Source organism: Bos taurus, chromosome 9 (genome assembly GCF_002263795.3).
Source record: "Bos taurus isolate L1 Dominette 01449 registration number 42190680 breed Hereford chromosome 9, ARS-UCD2.0, whole genome shotgun sequence".
NCBI classification, from domain to species: Eukaryota; Metazoa; Chordata; class Mammalia; order Artiodactyla; family Bovidae; genus Bos; species Bos taurus.
The window spans coordinates 43,381,243-43,396,550 of record NC_037336.1 but is presented as its reverse complement, the minus strand read 5'-3'; the positions used below and the strand labels follow the sequence as shown (position 1 = coordinate 43,396,550).

Sequence of the window (15,308 nt, the reverse complement as noted above, 5' to 3'; positions counted from 1 at the left end):
GTCAGAGGACACAGGCATCAATCTGTGTGGGCAGGAGTTCAACGTCATCCCCTCATTGTGCAGTGGGATTGAGGCCAGGTTCTTTGCACTGTAGTTCTCTCCTGTCATCTGTCAAGGGATTCTAGGTCATCTCCAAGGCTCATCCCAAGGTAGATTTGTTTACAGGTCGGGAGGAGGAAGGTGGGCATTCTGAATGTTAGGCAAGTGCATGGCTGGACTGGAGTGCTGATGAGGGGCACGCTGCCCTCACTAGCTGGGTGGTCTCTGTATTTGGGGAAGGGGAAGTGACTTTGGACAGGGAGGGTGGACTCAGATGACGACTTCCCTCAGCATGTGAGCTTAGACGGACACCACGGGATACACAAGACAGGCCAGGCAAGGAGTCCAAGCCAGGAGAAGGGATCAGGAAGCCTTTAGAACAATCTATGCAAAAGGTGATGAAGAATTAAGCCAAATAATAATAATAATAGCAGTGTTAGTAATGCCTTTAATCATACACTGAGGATTAGTGTATGAGAAGCTTCAAGGGCTTGACAAAACCACTTTGGCCTGGAGTAGAATGGTGGCACCATGAGCAAGGAATGCTGGAAGGTGGAAAGGTGAAAGAATGAATCATTACATGGAGAAAAACAAATTTATTTCCCAAATGCAATGCAAAGTTACTATGATTATTAATTTCCTACAAGATGAAATGCAGTAAATATATCCAGACATTTTTGAAGAGAGAACACCGTTAGCCATAAGCAGCATTGTATTTATTGAATGGCAGGTTACCTCTAAAAATCAGACTTTTAGACCAGGAAGACTCAGATTACACTGTACATGTGTGTGGTTTTTCCTTTGTAGCTGGGTTGCATATGATGGAGAAAATTTCTCTGGTAATCAGTACGTGTTGGAGGAAGGCCACTATCCTTCGCTGTCTGCAATGGGATGCCACCCTGGAGCAACTTTCAAGTCTCTTCGTTTTATAGATGTTGTAAGTACATCAGGGTGAATACAGTGCTAACAGAGATACAAAGCCGAGTCAGAGCAAGGGCACCGGCAGGTAGACTTCCTCATGGACAATTTGGAGGCAGAAAAAAATAATTACATGGTCTCTTTGAAGATCTTTAAAATGTAAATTGGTTTCATTTGCTGTTTTCTCAGACTTGAGGGGCAGGCAGTGTTGGGTCAGCCTGGTGCACTCTCATGGGCTAGTTCAAGGCCCTCTGGCTCGTTTTTCCATTTCATACCCGACCCCTATATCTATACCTTTCCCTTTACAGGCACCCATTCTAATGTGTTTGGGGTACAGCTTGGATATTCTTATAAAATGTATGTTTTATAAAAATATGCATAAAGGCTTTTATTTTATATACAGTATTATGCTATAGTTCTCGTGTTATAAACATAACTATTTACATTAAGAATTTTTGAGTCATCCATTATGCTGTATGTATGTCTAGAGTCTAATGTGTGTACATGATGTAATATGTACATACAATATGTAGTCAATAACCAGATGTACATACAGCATAATGGATCACCCTGAGAGGGAGTCTTTGGGGAACACAGATTAAAGGGGAATATACTGGACTTCATGTGCATGAGTATGCAGTTTCACCAGGTACCACCCAATTCCACCACTTTACATTGCGGCCGGCAGTGCATGGGGGTTCCTATTTCCGGTATCATTGTGATTCCTGAGTATTCTGACATTCTAACTTTTGTCACTTTGAAAGAATGGGGTAGAGAGTATTCTCTTTGTTAGTTACTAGTCACTTGGATTTCTGCTCAGTGAATTGCCTACGTATATCCTTTGCCCAGCTCTTTAGTTTTCTGTCATTACTGACTTGCAGAAATTCCTTATAGGTTTAAAATCTATTTATTCTGTTGTTTCAGAGATTTGTAATCAAATTACTTCCCCCAGTTTATCATGTATGTGCTAATCCAGATTATAGTGCTCCTTTTTGACCAGAAATCGTTAATTTTGACACAAAGCAATATTCAATAGAACAAAACTATAAGAATAAGGTTCAGATGTTAAAAGTCTGGGGTCTGACAGTTTGGGAAACATGTTAGTATTTGGTAGCTGGTAAAAAGCTTGCAATGTATAGTTAGTGATTGTAGTGTTAAAGGTAGAAAGAACATATGTGTGAGTTGGCTTTTTCTCATCCCCTCCTGCCCTTTCATATAACAAAAATGTTGACCTTGCTTGAGATGTGAAAATAGTAGCAGTGGAATATGGGATGATGTGTAAGATTCATTAACTTACAAATAACAAAAAGCCTAAAAATTGGATATTTAACCTGCCTGGAGTTCTAAGAGCTACCTACAGATATTGTTAAGAATAATAAAAACAAACACACTTCAGAGGTAAAGCTTTCAAATGTTTTCCTTCAGCCAGAACTTAGTACATGTATGCTCACATAATTTTTGGCACTGATATTCTTTTAAGTTTTGATTATGAGGAAATGTACATTTTACACCTATTAAGAACATATGTTTTAACTGTGACATAATCAAAATCGTTAGGTGGTTGTCACTAAATTAGAGTGCTTGGTATGTTTTGGCATACCGTCTCAGACAAACGTGCAGTGAAAGTACAAAGTAGTAATACTACTACAGTTTTCCTTCTATGTTTAACATAATTCCAAGACCATATAGACTGCCTCTGCACAGATCTGTTGTGTTTATGTGCTATGCCTTGATGTGTAGAAAGACCAATAAACGAAGCAGTAAGATACCACACCCTTGCCACAAAACTTTTAAGCTGGAGAATTTTTGATTTATCATTTTATGATTTTAGGATTATCATCACTGGAGCTTAGTCTAGGGTCATAAAGGTCTGTGATTTGAAAAACAAGCACCAACAGCCAACTTCTCTGAAAATCAGTGGGCTTCTATGCTGTCGTCCTCTTTAAGTGATCATCTGAACATGGGGCTCCCATCCTGTTTTTTCCCTCTTCCTAACAATTATTCCTACAGGACAGTTTGGCAGTATACAGAATCACTGTCTCATTGACAGTTAAAAAAACACCACCACCAAAAGACATTTAAAAATGCATTTAAGTGGAAGGCTCCTTCATCGGGCCAAGTTGCCACTCGACCCCAGAGATCACTATAGCCCCCAACCCCTCACCATTTATATCTCCTTGGCTTTCTAGCTCCTCCTAATCTCAATAGAGAACAGCCAAGTTGAAAATAAATTCCATTAGAATTGACAGTCCAGGTGTACACAGCTATTTCTTTATGCTTGGGCTGTTTTCCCCATTTTTTTGGGGAAAAAAAATTTTATATTCACCTACCTTTCTCTGCAAGGGGAAACTTTCTGGCCTCCATTTTTCCTCTCTCTAGCTCCGGAGCACATAAACACCCAGACTTTCTGAGAAAGGGAACTTACGAGCCGTCAAAGCTGGCCAGATATTGTGCTTTGTCTTTTAAACAAGATGATTTTCACATGAGCTCAAGTTACCATCAAGGAGGAGTAATAAAACATTATTTTTGTTCCTAAATAGGAATTTTCTGAGCCAACAATTATTCTTTTTGAAAGAGAAGACTTCAAAGGAAAAAAGATTGAATTTAATACAGAAATAGTTAATCTCCGATCCCTAGGATTCAACACACACATACGCTCTGTCCAGGTGATTGGTGGCATGTAAGTGAGTTACCTATTTGTTTATTCAGTAGACTTTAAAAATTAAGTTTGATCATATTTCTTTTCTATGTCACCTTAACCAAATTGATGTATAATCCCTTATTTTCTGTAAGGGTTAGTATTTATGATCCCTCATAGTATACTTTTCCCATTTGGAAAAGCCATGTGTGTGGCATCATCTCTTCATCTAGATTTTCAGTTGACTTAAGCTAAGAACTTTAACATTTCTCAAAGTTTCTAGGTGAACACTGTAATAAATCTATTAAGTATTTTTTTTAGCAAGTAGGAAAAAAGAACTGATTTTGCTTATCCCTTTGAAAGACCAAGTCATTTAATTTTAGAGTAAGGGCTGCGATTTTCCTTCAGCCAGGAGTGACCAACAGATGCTATATGCTAAATGATTAAAGGTCAACATGAGAAGATTTTTCTCAGCTTTGAATAATTCTGAAATCAAGACATAAAAAATGAATACAGACTATCAGTGTAATATGTTTTTAAGGAGGTGTTTTCATTCACTCACCAAAACAATAGGTATAGTCTGAAGGCATCAAACATTGGAGTGAACTATGGCTATTTAAAAAACAAATTCAGGTTATTAGGGTGGTAGAGTTATACGTGACATTCTTCCCCAACAGGTTTAAATTAGTGTTTTGTTTTTATGATAAAATAGCTAAGATGGTAACATTTTAGAGTTCCGGGATTAAAAACAGAGAACATTCTTCCTTGATATATAATACGTCAACCCAAGAGGAAGGCTGCTTGCCTGCTGGTCTGTGCTGGAACCCATACTTCATGTGTGGGTATCACAGCACTTCTGGGTGGAACAGACCTGAGCAGTTTAGGTCTTTAGCAGTTTTCTGGACTGAGGAAGATTATTCTCATTTTAAACAAAATTTTATTATTTATTTTTATCTAATCCTTATGGAACGCTTACTATGTATATGAACTTTACGAGTATTAACCATTTAAAGCTCACAGGAAGTACTGGGCTGTCCTGCTAAAAGACTAGCTTTAGCTCATTGCCTTACTGGAAAAAAAACCTACCGACTTCTCTTCAAGAGTGGAACTTTGGGGCATAAATACTCACGTACCATGAATTTGTTATTTGTCAAGAAATGGGTGCTGTAACTGTTTTTGAAAATAAAGTAGTTTCCTTTTTTTTTATATCCAATGTATATTTCAAGTATTATATAAAAGCTTAGCCTAAAAATCGAAACATTCTGAAAATATAATTGGAGCTCATTGTCAAATGGCCATTGCCACTTACTGAAGTCCTCTCCTTTTGTTTTCCAGATGGGTTACTTACGAATATGGCAATTACAGGGGCCGACAGTTCCTACTGTCACCAGCGGAAGTGCCTAAGTGGTATGAATTCAGTGGCTGTCACCAAATAGGTTCTCTACGACCTTTTGTTCAGGTATTTTCTTCTTCTGGGTGTTTCGAATAGACTGTTCTCTGAAATTTTTTTGGTAAATAACTTTTTAGTTTCAATTAGTTTGAAATTGGCTTCTCTCCCACCCCACCCCGTGAGAATTTCTGAATTTGGGCTATGTTTCTGGTGCTAAAAGCAGTTATGACTGCTTCAGAAATGTTATGACATCCAACATCAAAACGTGGTATGTCCCAAGCCCTGGCTTGTCCATAGGCAGCTCCCAGCCCCAGGCTCTCTGAAATTCTGTCACTCTCTCTTCATTGAGAAAATCCTAAAGCCTCTGAAACTCTGACACAGCAGTTATTCCTGACCCAGCCTCATTCTGGATTCTGCCCCTGCTGCTGATGCTGTTCAGTGCTTGTAAAATGCGTGTCAGTGACTATCGCGTGGGTTCTTATCTTCTAGAAACGAATTTATTTTAGACTTCGAAACAAAGCAACAGGGTTATTCATGTCAACCAATGGAAACCTAGAGGATCTGAAGCTTCTCAGAATACAGGTCATGGAGGATGTCGGAGCTGATGACCAGATCTGGATTTATCAAGAAGGATGCATCAAATGCAGGGTGAGCTTTGGGGTTAGACCAGGGTCTGTAAGGGCATCTCTCTTCAAGTAGATGCTACTTGACAATTTCCAGAGCTCTTTTGGAAATAAGTTGGAACATTTTTCATGAAAATACATCTTAGCTCTGATAGAAATAGTCAAGGAACCTAAAAAAGAAGTAAATCTAGCACTGATCCAAGAAACAACTTTATACTTGATTTTATACAGAAATGGAATGGAAAAAGGAAGTGTCTGTGTTACTCTCCTATTTTCCTTTCACCTTCTTGTTATAGAAATAAACCTCTAAGCCTCATCACTATCAACACAGATCTCTCTTGGTCTGCATCTTGAAGGACCCCATAGACTCGGTGAAGAGTGAAGAGATACCACCCGTGTATAACACTCTGTTCCTAATTGTCATGCCTTGTAATTTCCCTCCTGTTGCTCCCACCATAATGCACATTTAAACGCTGAGCACAGTAAGATTTATGAGAGAACTCATGCTTCTATTGTAGATAATCTTTTCAACTCTTTTATTTTATGGGCTTGACTGTTTGCTCCTGATTTTTTTTTTTTTAATACTGGTGCCCATGAGTCAGCAGGCGGCATACATCCTTGTGAAAGGAAGACAGCTTGTTAACTAGGTCTGCTGTGCTTGAGGGAGAATCATCCTTTACCCTTTAGACATTTAGAGAAGAGCATAAGAAACAGAAGCAACTAATACAGAGGCACCGAAAAAGGCAGGGAGCATTTCATGCAAAGATGGGCTTGATAAAGGACAGAAATGGCATGGACCTAACAGAAGCTGAAGAGATGAAGAAGTGGCAAGAATACACAGAAGAACTGTACAAAAAAGATCTTCACAACCAAGATAATCACGATGGTGTGATCACTCACCTAGAGCCAGACATCCTGGAATGTGGAGTCAGGTGGGCTTTAGAAAGCATCACTATGAACAAAGCTAGTGGAGGTGATGGAATTCCAGTTGAGCTATTTCAAATCCTAAAAGATGATACTGTGAAAGTGCTGCACTCAATATGACAGCAAATTTGGAAAACTCAGCAGTGGCCACAGGACTGGAAAAGATCAGTTTTCATTCCAATCCCAAAGAAAGGCAATGCCAAAGAATGCTTAAACTACTGTATAATTGCACTCATCTCACACGTTAGTAAAGTAATGCTCAAAATTCTCCAAGCCAGGCTTCAGCCAATACGTGAACCATGAACTTCCTGATGTTCGAGCTGGTTTTAGAAAAGGAAGAGGAACCAGAGATCAAATTGCCAACATCCACTGGATCATGGAAAAAGCAAGAGAGTTCCAGAAAAACATCTATTTCTGCTTTATTGACTATGCCAAAGCCGTTGACTGTGTGGATCACCACAAACTGGAAAATTCTTAAAAAGATGGGAATACCAGACCACCTGACCTGCTTCCTGAGAAATCTGTATGCAGGTCAGGAAGCAACAGTTAGAACTGGACATGGAACAACAGAATGGTTCCAAATAGGGAAAGGAGTACGTCAAGGCTGTACACTGTCACCCTGCTTATTTAACTTATACACAGAGTACAACATGAGAAACGCTGGGCTGGAAGAAGCACAAGCTGGAATCAAGATTGCCAGGAGAAATATCAGCAACCTCAGATATGCAGATGACACCACCCTGATGGCAGAAAGAGAAGAACAACTAAAGAGCCTCGATGAAAGTGAAAAAGGAGAGTGAAAAAGTTGGCTTAAAGCTCAACATTCAGAAAACTAAGATCATGGCATCTGGTCCCATCACTTCATGGCAAATAGATGGGGAAACAGTAGCATCTCCAAAATTACTGCAGATGGTGACTACAGCCATGAAATTAAAAGACACTTACTCCTTGGAACAAAAGTTATGACCAACCTAGACAGCATATTAAAAAGAAGAGACATTACTTTGCCAACAAAGGTCCATCTAGTCAAAGCTATGGTTTTTCCAGTAGTCATGTATGGATGTGAGAGTTGGACTATAAAGAAAGCTGAGCACCAAAGAATTGATGCTTTTGAACTGTGGTGCTGAAGACTCTTGAGAGTCCCTTGGACTGCAAGGAGATCCAACCAGTCCAGCCTAAAGGAAATCAGTCCTAAATATTCATTGGAAGGACTGATGTTGAAGCTGAAACTCCAATACTTTGGCCATCTAATGTGAAGAAATGACTCATTTGAAAAGATCGTGATTCTTGGAAAGACTGAAGGCGGGAGAAGGGGATGACAGAGGATGAGATGGCTGGATGGCATCACTTACTCGATGGACATGAGTTTGAGTGAACTCTAGGAGTTGGTGATGGACAGGGAGGCCTGGCGTGCTGCAGTCCATGGGGTCATAGAGTCAGACATTACTGAGCGACTGAACTGAAAATGCCAACTTCTGTCTGCGAATTATCTTAATTCAAGGAAATGGCATCTTCCAGCAGTTATTTCTAATGAACATTTCAGTGATATTATTTAACAACTTTGAATCCAGTAGTTCAGTCAGTGAGAAAAAGTAAAGTGTACTAGATTATCAGAATCCTTTTATCTCAACATGGAATGGTACACTTTTCAAAAGCATGTTCTACATCAATTTGTGTGAATGCCATATGAAAATGACTACCATACCTTGTTTATATGTTAAAGGTAGATTCACTTCATAGAAGAAGCCGTAAGATTTTTGCATTAGAACACACTCTTTATAGTTGGATAGCGTGCCTTTGAAGAAAATTTTAGATATTTCTCATGAAGGAACACAAGAGAATAAATGGAATTCCAAGTTTTAAAATGATAAAATGCCCTTTTAGCAACTTCAGTGCTACAACAGCCTTCAAAATTAGAGATACAGTCATATGCTGGAAGCCTCAGGCTGAGCGGGGTAGATACATCAGAGAGGATTTAGCTACAGACCCAGATGCAGCTCATAGTCCTTTCTAGGAGCGAGAAGTAAATGATGGGCACTTATAGTGTTCTGAGGCTTCCCTTACTAATAAACCAGAGGACGTCACAAAGGGCTTAAGTCTCCTCATACAAAGGACAAAAACTGAGAACTTTCCATTACTGATGTCATCCGAAACGAAGGGCATAAATATTTGTTTGATCCCAGTTACCATGGCTAAACGCTGAAATACTCATGTGTAAATGAAGCTGGGAACGAAGGTAACTTTAAAAATCAGCTTACCCAGGGGACTGCTTACAAGGGTACTTGAATGTGTGTCCCTCCATGTGTAAGATACCTTGTCCTTTCTGCTGAGCAGATAGCAGAGGACTGCTGCCTGACCATCTCGGGGAGCCTCGTAACCTCTGGCTCAAAGCTGGGCCTGGCGCTCGAACAGAATGCTGACAGTCAGTTCTGGAGCATGAAGCCTGACGGCAGGATCTACAGCAAGCTTAAGCCAAATTTAGTTTTAGATATCAAAGGTAAGGATTATTTCCCCTATCTGCCTTGTTGTGTCTTTCTTTAGTTAACTAAAAAGCTCTACTTTTGACATCGGGCGCACTATTAATAGTAAGTGATCCCTTATGCTGTGCCAGCCTCAGTGCTAAATAAACACTGTACACACGTCATCTCACGTGATCTCCACAGCAGCCCTAAGAGGCCTGTGTTATCCCTCCTCTCCCCATTTTACAGCCCCTCAGAACTGAAGTTCAGAGGGGTGAGTCAGTTTGGCCACACCCACAGTGCTGAGGTGGAATCTGGACATGGGCCGACTTTAAAGCATTTATTACAACAGACTAAAAATCACAAGTTAAAAGGCTCAGTCTATATAGCTGATGGTACTCATGTACATGCAAGTAACCTAAAATCTAAGACTGAAAAGTAATTAAAACGAACAACAAACACAGCCAAAGAGATTTCAACTGAACATTTGCTCAGTGAAGTTACTCTGGAGTGAACTGATTGATGGTGCCTGGAGAAGACCAAATACGTTTATTTAGGCAAGTGGTTTCCCAACTTTATCTGCATCAGAATCTCCTGGAGGGGCTGTTAAAACACAGATTGCTGGTCCCCTGCCCTCAGAGGTCCTGATTCAGGAGGTCTGGGGTACAACCCTGCATGTCTGACAGGGTTGCGGGTAATGCCCATACTGCCAGTCTGGGAGGACTACTGATGATAATTTTAAAATAAAACAAAGTTACCAAATGTAGACATGGGAATTTAGTAAACTCTTGTTGCTGCTGACAAGTAAATGAAGACAGTGCATTTTGTGTCATATGGGGTAATTTTGCTTTAAATTATTAATGGAGACTTTCTATTCCATATCAGAAAACCAGTGTGGTGATGTTTGTAAATTTAGTGAAACTATATAATATAACACACACACAGTTTTAAATTATGGCTAGAAAGTTGGCTCTGTTTTACTTGAGTCAGGGATCTAGACCAAAGCTGTCATTAAAAATTAAGATATAGGATTAAAGAAATAGCTTGTAACTGAGTTTTAAACTAACTTGTAGAAAATGGAGAATAAGCCTGAACATTTCCATCAGGGGCTTTGGTGGCCACTGATTCAGATCTGCGGGTGGGGAGAGTGGTCAAGCCACCTCACAATGGGGTCTGAGGTCACAGAGACTCAGAGGAGCAAAAGGTGCTCAGAGGCAAACCGAGTTCACTGAGACGGAGGCAGGGCACTACACTTACGGAGCAAAACTAAGCAACGTCTGGCTCCAGGCTGGATGGGGCCCAGCATCATACCTTGTATAAAATGCAACAGGAGACGAATGCATTGTAGGCTGGCACAACAGACTTGTCAATATGTACACAAGATACCCATTTTATAGATGATCAGCCTGAGGTTCATCGGTTGAGTCACTATCTTAATTCTTATTTGGATCAACTTGTTAAACTGGAGCTCCTCAGTCTGTACAAGATAGTTTTAACACCTCCAGAGAAGCCAAAGAAATGTGACTAATTGGAAACACAGATGTGGAGGGAAATATGGACTAGTGTCTCTTACAGTATGATCCACTTCCTGTGTCCAGGGTTAAGGTCACTGTGATCTTTCTGAGCAAGTGTCTTAGAGCATTCCTTTTATTCTTTCAACATGTACTTGTTGGGTACCCACTTACCCACAGTGTGACCAGCTCTGGGCCAGAGACTGGGGATACCAAAGTGGTGGGGTGGGAAAAGACAGTACCTTAGCTTCAGAGACCTTACACTCTGGAAGCTCCAAGCATATGGGATTTTCCCCACTTGCTATGCTGGCAGCTGACCAGGAGTAAGGATACCTGGCTTCTAGTCTTGACTCTGAAAAGGACTGTGGGGCTTCAGGAACTTTCTCCTTAGGGGCTTCACTTTAAAGCTCCAAGGTCACTTCCTAAAATGCAACACAAATTAGTCCAATGCCTTTGGAATAAGGATACTGTTCTGGTCTATTTGTGACCTCTCTGCGTTCGAGCAAGGTAGCTGCAGTAGTCCCTTGCTATCTTGGTCAACTGGGTTTAAATGTCTCCGAATGTGGGAGAATGATGCCATCTTGTGGACAAGACAGAGCAGGGCCACAAACTCACATCCTGTGCAGACGAGACAGAAATACAGCTCTCTTCAGGGCACTTCATAGGAGACTGAGTTTCCTTGGCTACAGTTGTTGACCATGTGTTAGCTACTAATATTACAAGATTTATTCCTTTTAACCCATCTCCTGATATTTTGATAGACATCTATATGTTATTTCAGACCAAAGACATGACAATAGTGTAAGCTGATTCATGCTAACTTTAAAAAGATCAAAGTTTGGGATTTTATTTCTCCCCAAAGGCAGCAGAATGAATCAAATTATTTTTCAAGAACTTTCTAGTTGTCATAACTCTAGAATTATGATATACACAAAAAGTATGTTTAAGATATTATAATCTTGAAGAATGAAAAAGTGCATTGTGACCTTAAGATAATACTTCTGACATCTCAATGCAGTACAGTGTGCGTGCCTCAGTGGAGACGGCAGGATTTGTGGTGGTGGTAACTTTTGATCTCACTGCAAACTTCAGCATAAAAAGCCCAGGGCGCTTGCTTTGTATTCCGTCCTGTATCTAGCTGTGCAGAGGCGCTCAGTTATGATGATGATGAATCAGTTTCTTCCAAGAGGGGCACAAGAGATTATTTTCTTCCATCAAAACTATGTAACTTCTCAGACCTTTTGGAGGTTTTAAAAGACAATAAGAATATTTGATTCCCCTTGGCTTAAGGCTGCACTATGATTTCAATACCAGTCACACTTACCCTGCATTAAGATGTGCAGATTTTAATTCTGACAGAGTCCTAGGTGCTATAACAATTGGTACAGAGGCTTGTGCTGAAAAGTACCTGAAAGGATGTTTACGCCACACTAGGGAAAAAAAACAACACATGACCCTTTCTTTTGTCCATGATACTTCGCCATTGAAAGTAGAGGCCATGAGGCTATTTTTAACACTAAAGAATCTGAAATATCTGGTAGGTGAAAGGGAGCGTATGGAAACTGTATTGGATTTACAGTTCAGTGGAACTCAGCATATTAAATGCTGTGAGTTTTTATGCACCACAGCCTGTCGGTTCCCAGAAGTGGGAATGCTGCTCTGCCCACTATACTTCGGGCTGTCACTCCAACCTCCCCTTTGACCTAATACCACCACTGTTCGTTGTTGATGCAAAGTTTGTCCCGATGACCATTCCATTTCTGAGCCTGCCTGCTTTCTTCCACTGCCATCTCAAATCCACGATCCCGCCACTGAATATTTGTCACCATCTTTGCTCCTTTCCCATCTCTAGCTTCTTTCCTGTTCCCCCCAGTTTCACAGATCTTAAGAGTGACCATGAACTAGCTTTTAAGATTTGAGTAGGAAAAGGAGCCTGGGGAGGTAGGACATCAGTATGGAGCTGCTGACGTCCTCTGATGGGGCTTTGACACATCACCCCCAGTGGGTGGAGCCTTAGTCCTCGGAGGCAGTTCTGGGCTTTCCCTCCTGTGTGCCTTCCTCGAGGCACGTGGTTTCACACCTTGCTTACTCTTGCTGCCCTGGTGGTGTAATAAACTGTCTTGCTACAGCTCCTTCACATGGGCACATTTCCCTTTATCATTTTCCTTTTCTTTCTTTCAGGGGGTACACAGTATGATCAAAATCACCTTATCCTTAACACTGTCAGCAAAGAGAAGTTAACACAAGTGTGGGAAGCCATGGTCCTGTAGACCTGAGTAAAGAACACAGGAAGAATATTTCTGGAGGCCTTCCAGAGCTACCTTACTTAAAAAAAGGCCTGCTGCTGGAAGCGCCAAGAAGAGAGTAGACCTGCTCCTTCAACAACTCTAAAGTCTCTCTTGAATCACGTTCCTGTGACCAGGACAACCTCTCATCAAAAGATTGTGATCATTTTAAAACAATCATCTGTCCTCTTGTTTGTTCCCTTTCCTTTCAGGAGCTGCCTAAACAGGTTGCCTCCTTAGCAGCTTTAGGGTGCTTTTTGGAAAAAGTTATACTAAGACCTTAAGAGATGATGTATGTTTTAAATTATTTCCAAAGATAGAGAACAGGACCAAACTTACCAACCTTGCAGGCCTACAAGTCCTGTACACTTTAAAGGGAAGGACAGAAGCTCAAGTTTGTAAGGTAGGAGTCGCTTCAGCATCTGAGAAGAAGTCATTTTATTAGGCCTGCAATTTTGGTCCCTGATCCTCTGTTTTCTGGACTCATAATTATGCTGTAAAGTGGGAAAGCCTTAGCTGTTCAGACATATTTTAAGGAACTAAGTATAAACCAAGTATGTTTCTGTTAATATTAAAAATTAGCAAATTTACAGAGCTATCATGTGCACGTCCACTAACATTAGCAGGATCTGCATTCCCACTCACCTGCGGCCGCTCTAGACCGCCACATGTGAGTGTTGGTCCTCTGCCTGCGCCCCTACTGAAACAGTACGATCACGACCTCATCTATTAGCCCATCCTCACTCGCCTACAGCTAGTTCTGCAGTGTTAAGCAGGCCTTTGCCCAACTCAGATCTTTTAGCCCAGTTTCCCCCTCCTAAGCAGCTGCGCTGACCACTGGGGGCGGCCTCGCGTCACTTACTTCAGGAAGCAGACACTTGAGGTGTGGAAGGTGTAGAGGATGACCAGCGATTCTCTCCAGAAAGAAGGGAAGGGAAGGAGGCTGTAAGCAATCCCTGTTGCCTGAATCCTGGGACTGAGAACCCTAAAATACAGCAAGCATTTCAGTGAAGAAGACTGAAAATGCTGAGCCGCTCCCTGGCCAAGCTGTCCTCGTCACTGAATAGTGGTGTTCTGTCACATATCTCGTTTCCAGTTGTAAAATGTTGATCCTCTGGAGTCTGCAGTGGGCAATGACGGTCATCAGCAGTGTACCCTGCAGGCTTTGAGTCTGCACGCACGTGTCCCACAGCGGCCACCACGTCGGTCCTGTTCCCAGGTATAGCACTGGCCTTAGGCCTTTACTCATCTCACTAACCACAGTACGGTGGGCTAAGACCGTCTAGTGTGTGTTGAATTTCTCTCTCAAATAAATTTGTTTTTGGTTAACTGTATTGATAAAATCTGAGAGGATCCATTCAGGAGCCCTCCAAACACTTCCAAGAGGGTCAGGGGCACATCAGAAATAAATGTCTGATCACGACATGGAAGGCTTCACAGCTGCTGGATTAAGGGCAGAGAGAGATTTCTGACTGCCCTCACTTCAGAGTCAGTGGGAAAAGGGCACCCGTCACTCTTCTGAGTGGAGATGCCCCCTCACTACCAGCTGGGAGCCCTCAAGGCAACAGGGCTGATGTTTGTTCGGAGAAGTCAATAGTAGCTTATTTACAGCTGGAAGAACCTCTTTCTTCTGAGGTAAATTTGTACTGGTGGGAACAGTAATTCTAGAGAAAAGCCCTCATCCAACACACTACAATTGAGTGTCTAGCAGGAAGAAACCGAGGAGAAAGCCGCTCACCCAAGTCTCTGTCAGAAGCTGAATGCTAGTGCTGGAGGCCCAGTGATGAGGAGGCACAGCAAAGCAGCAAACAGTCACTTTACACCAGTGAAGGCGGGGCACAGACTAGAGGCTCAACAGCCGCAATGGGCTTACTGGGGAGGTCAAAGTGCAGAACTCTGGGCCCCAGTGGAAGGGTTTGCATTTCCACTGAAGAGTTCCCAGAGAAGCATGTTTCCATTGCTGAGAGAAGACTAGCTTGCTTATGTACAAAAGTAAGGGTTTTAAGAAGTTAGAAACTCGAACATCTCCTTTCATTCTCTGAGAGGAATGAACCAAATCACCGGCTAGATTCTTCTATAGGCCCCTAAGAGATTCAGAACTCTGAGGGCTGTGAGGACAGCTCTAGAGCAGAGGAATAAAAAACGAAGGAAACCCTGGCCACTCTGAAACGTGCTCACTGATAAGTCTAGAAGCTTAGTCAGCTCTTCAGGCTGCCACTCCTCCACACGCTGGAAGTTTTAACTCTCTCACAAACATTAAGATGGTGAAACAGTTTGAGCTACTAGAACAGAAAGTGCTGCAACAATTTGCAAATGTGCTGTGAAAAAAAACAATAGACAATTTTCACTGACTTTACAGACAAGCCCAAGTGCGGATATTTTCATATCGTGTCCTTACTTACGCGCGTGTCCCTTGCGCTTGGCACAGAGAGAGCTTGGCAGATGGGCAGGCGCGGCAGGTGATGGGAGAAAGCCCTGGGCAGAGCAAGGTGATGGCTGAGGGTGGGAGTGTGGTTATAAA

General features: G+C 41.7%; 1 protein-coding gene across 1 annotated transcript in view; it reads left to right on the top strand.

The window, feature by feature from the left end:
• Nucleotides 1–14,121, top strand: part of CRYBG1 (crystallin beta-gamma domain containing 1) — a 238,736-nt gene extending 224,615 nt beyond the window's left edge. Inside the window, exons 17-22 of the mRNA XM_003586468.6 lie at nucleotides 847–976; nucleotides 3,498–3,637; nucleotides 4,931–5,054; nucleotides 5,475–5,633; nucleotides 8,867–9,029; nucleotides 12,684–14,121. Coding sequence (XP_003586516.3) covers nucleotides 847–976; nucleotides 3,498–3,637; nucleotides 4,931–5,054; nucleotides 5,475–5,633; nucleotides 8,867–9,029; nucleotides 12,684–12,772 — 805 coding nt within the window. The 3' untranslated portion in view covers nucleotides 12,773–14,121. The remainder of the gene's footprint in view (nucleotides 1–846; nucleotides 977–3,497; nucleotides 3,638–4,930; nucleotides 5,055–5,474; nucleotides 5,634–8,866; nucleotides 9,030–12,683) is intronic.
• The last annotated feature ends 1,187 nt before the right edge of the window (nucleotides 14,122–15,308 follow it).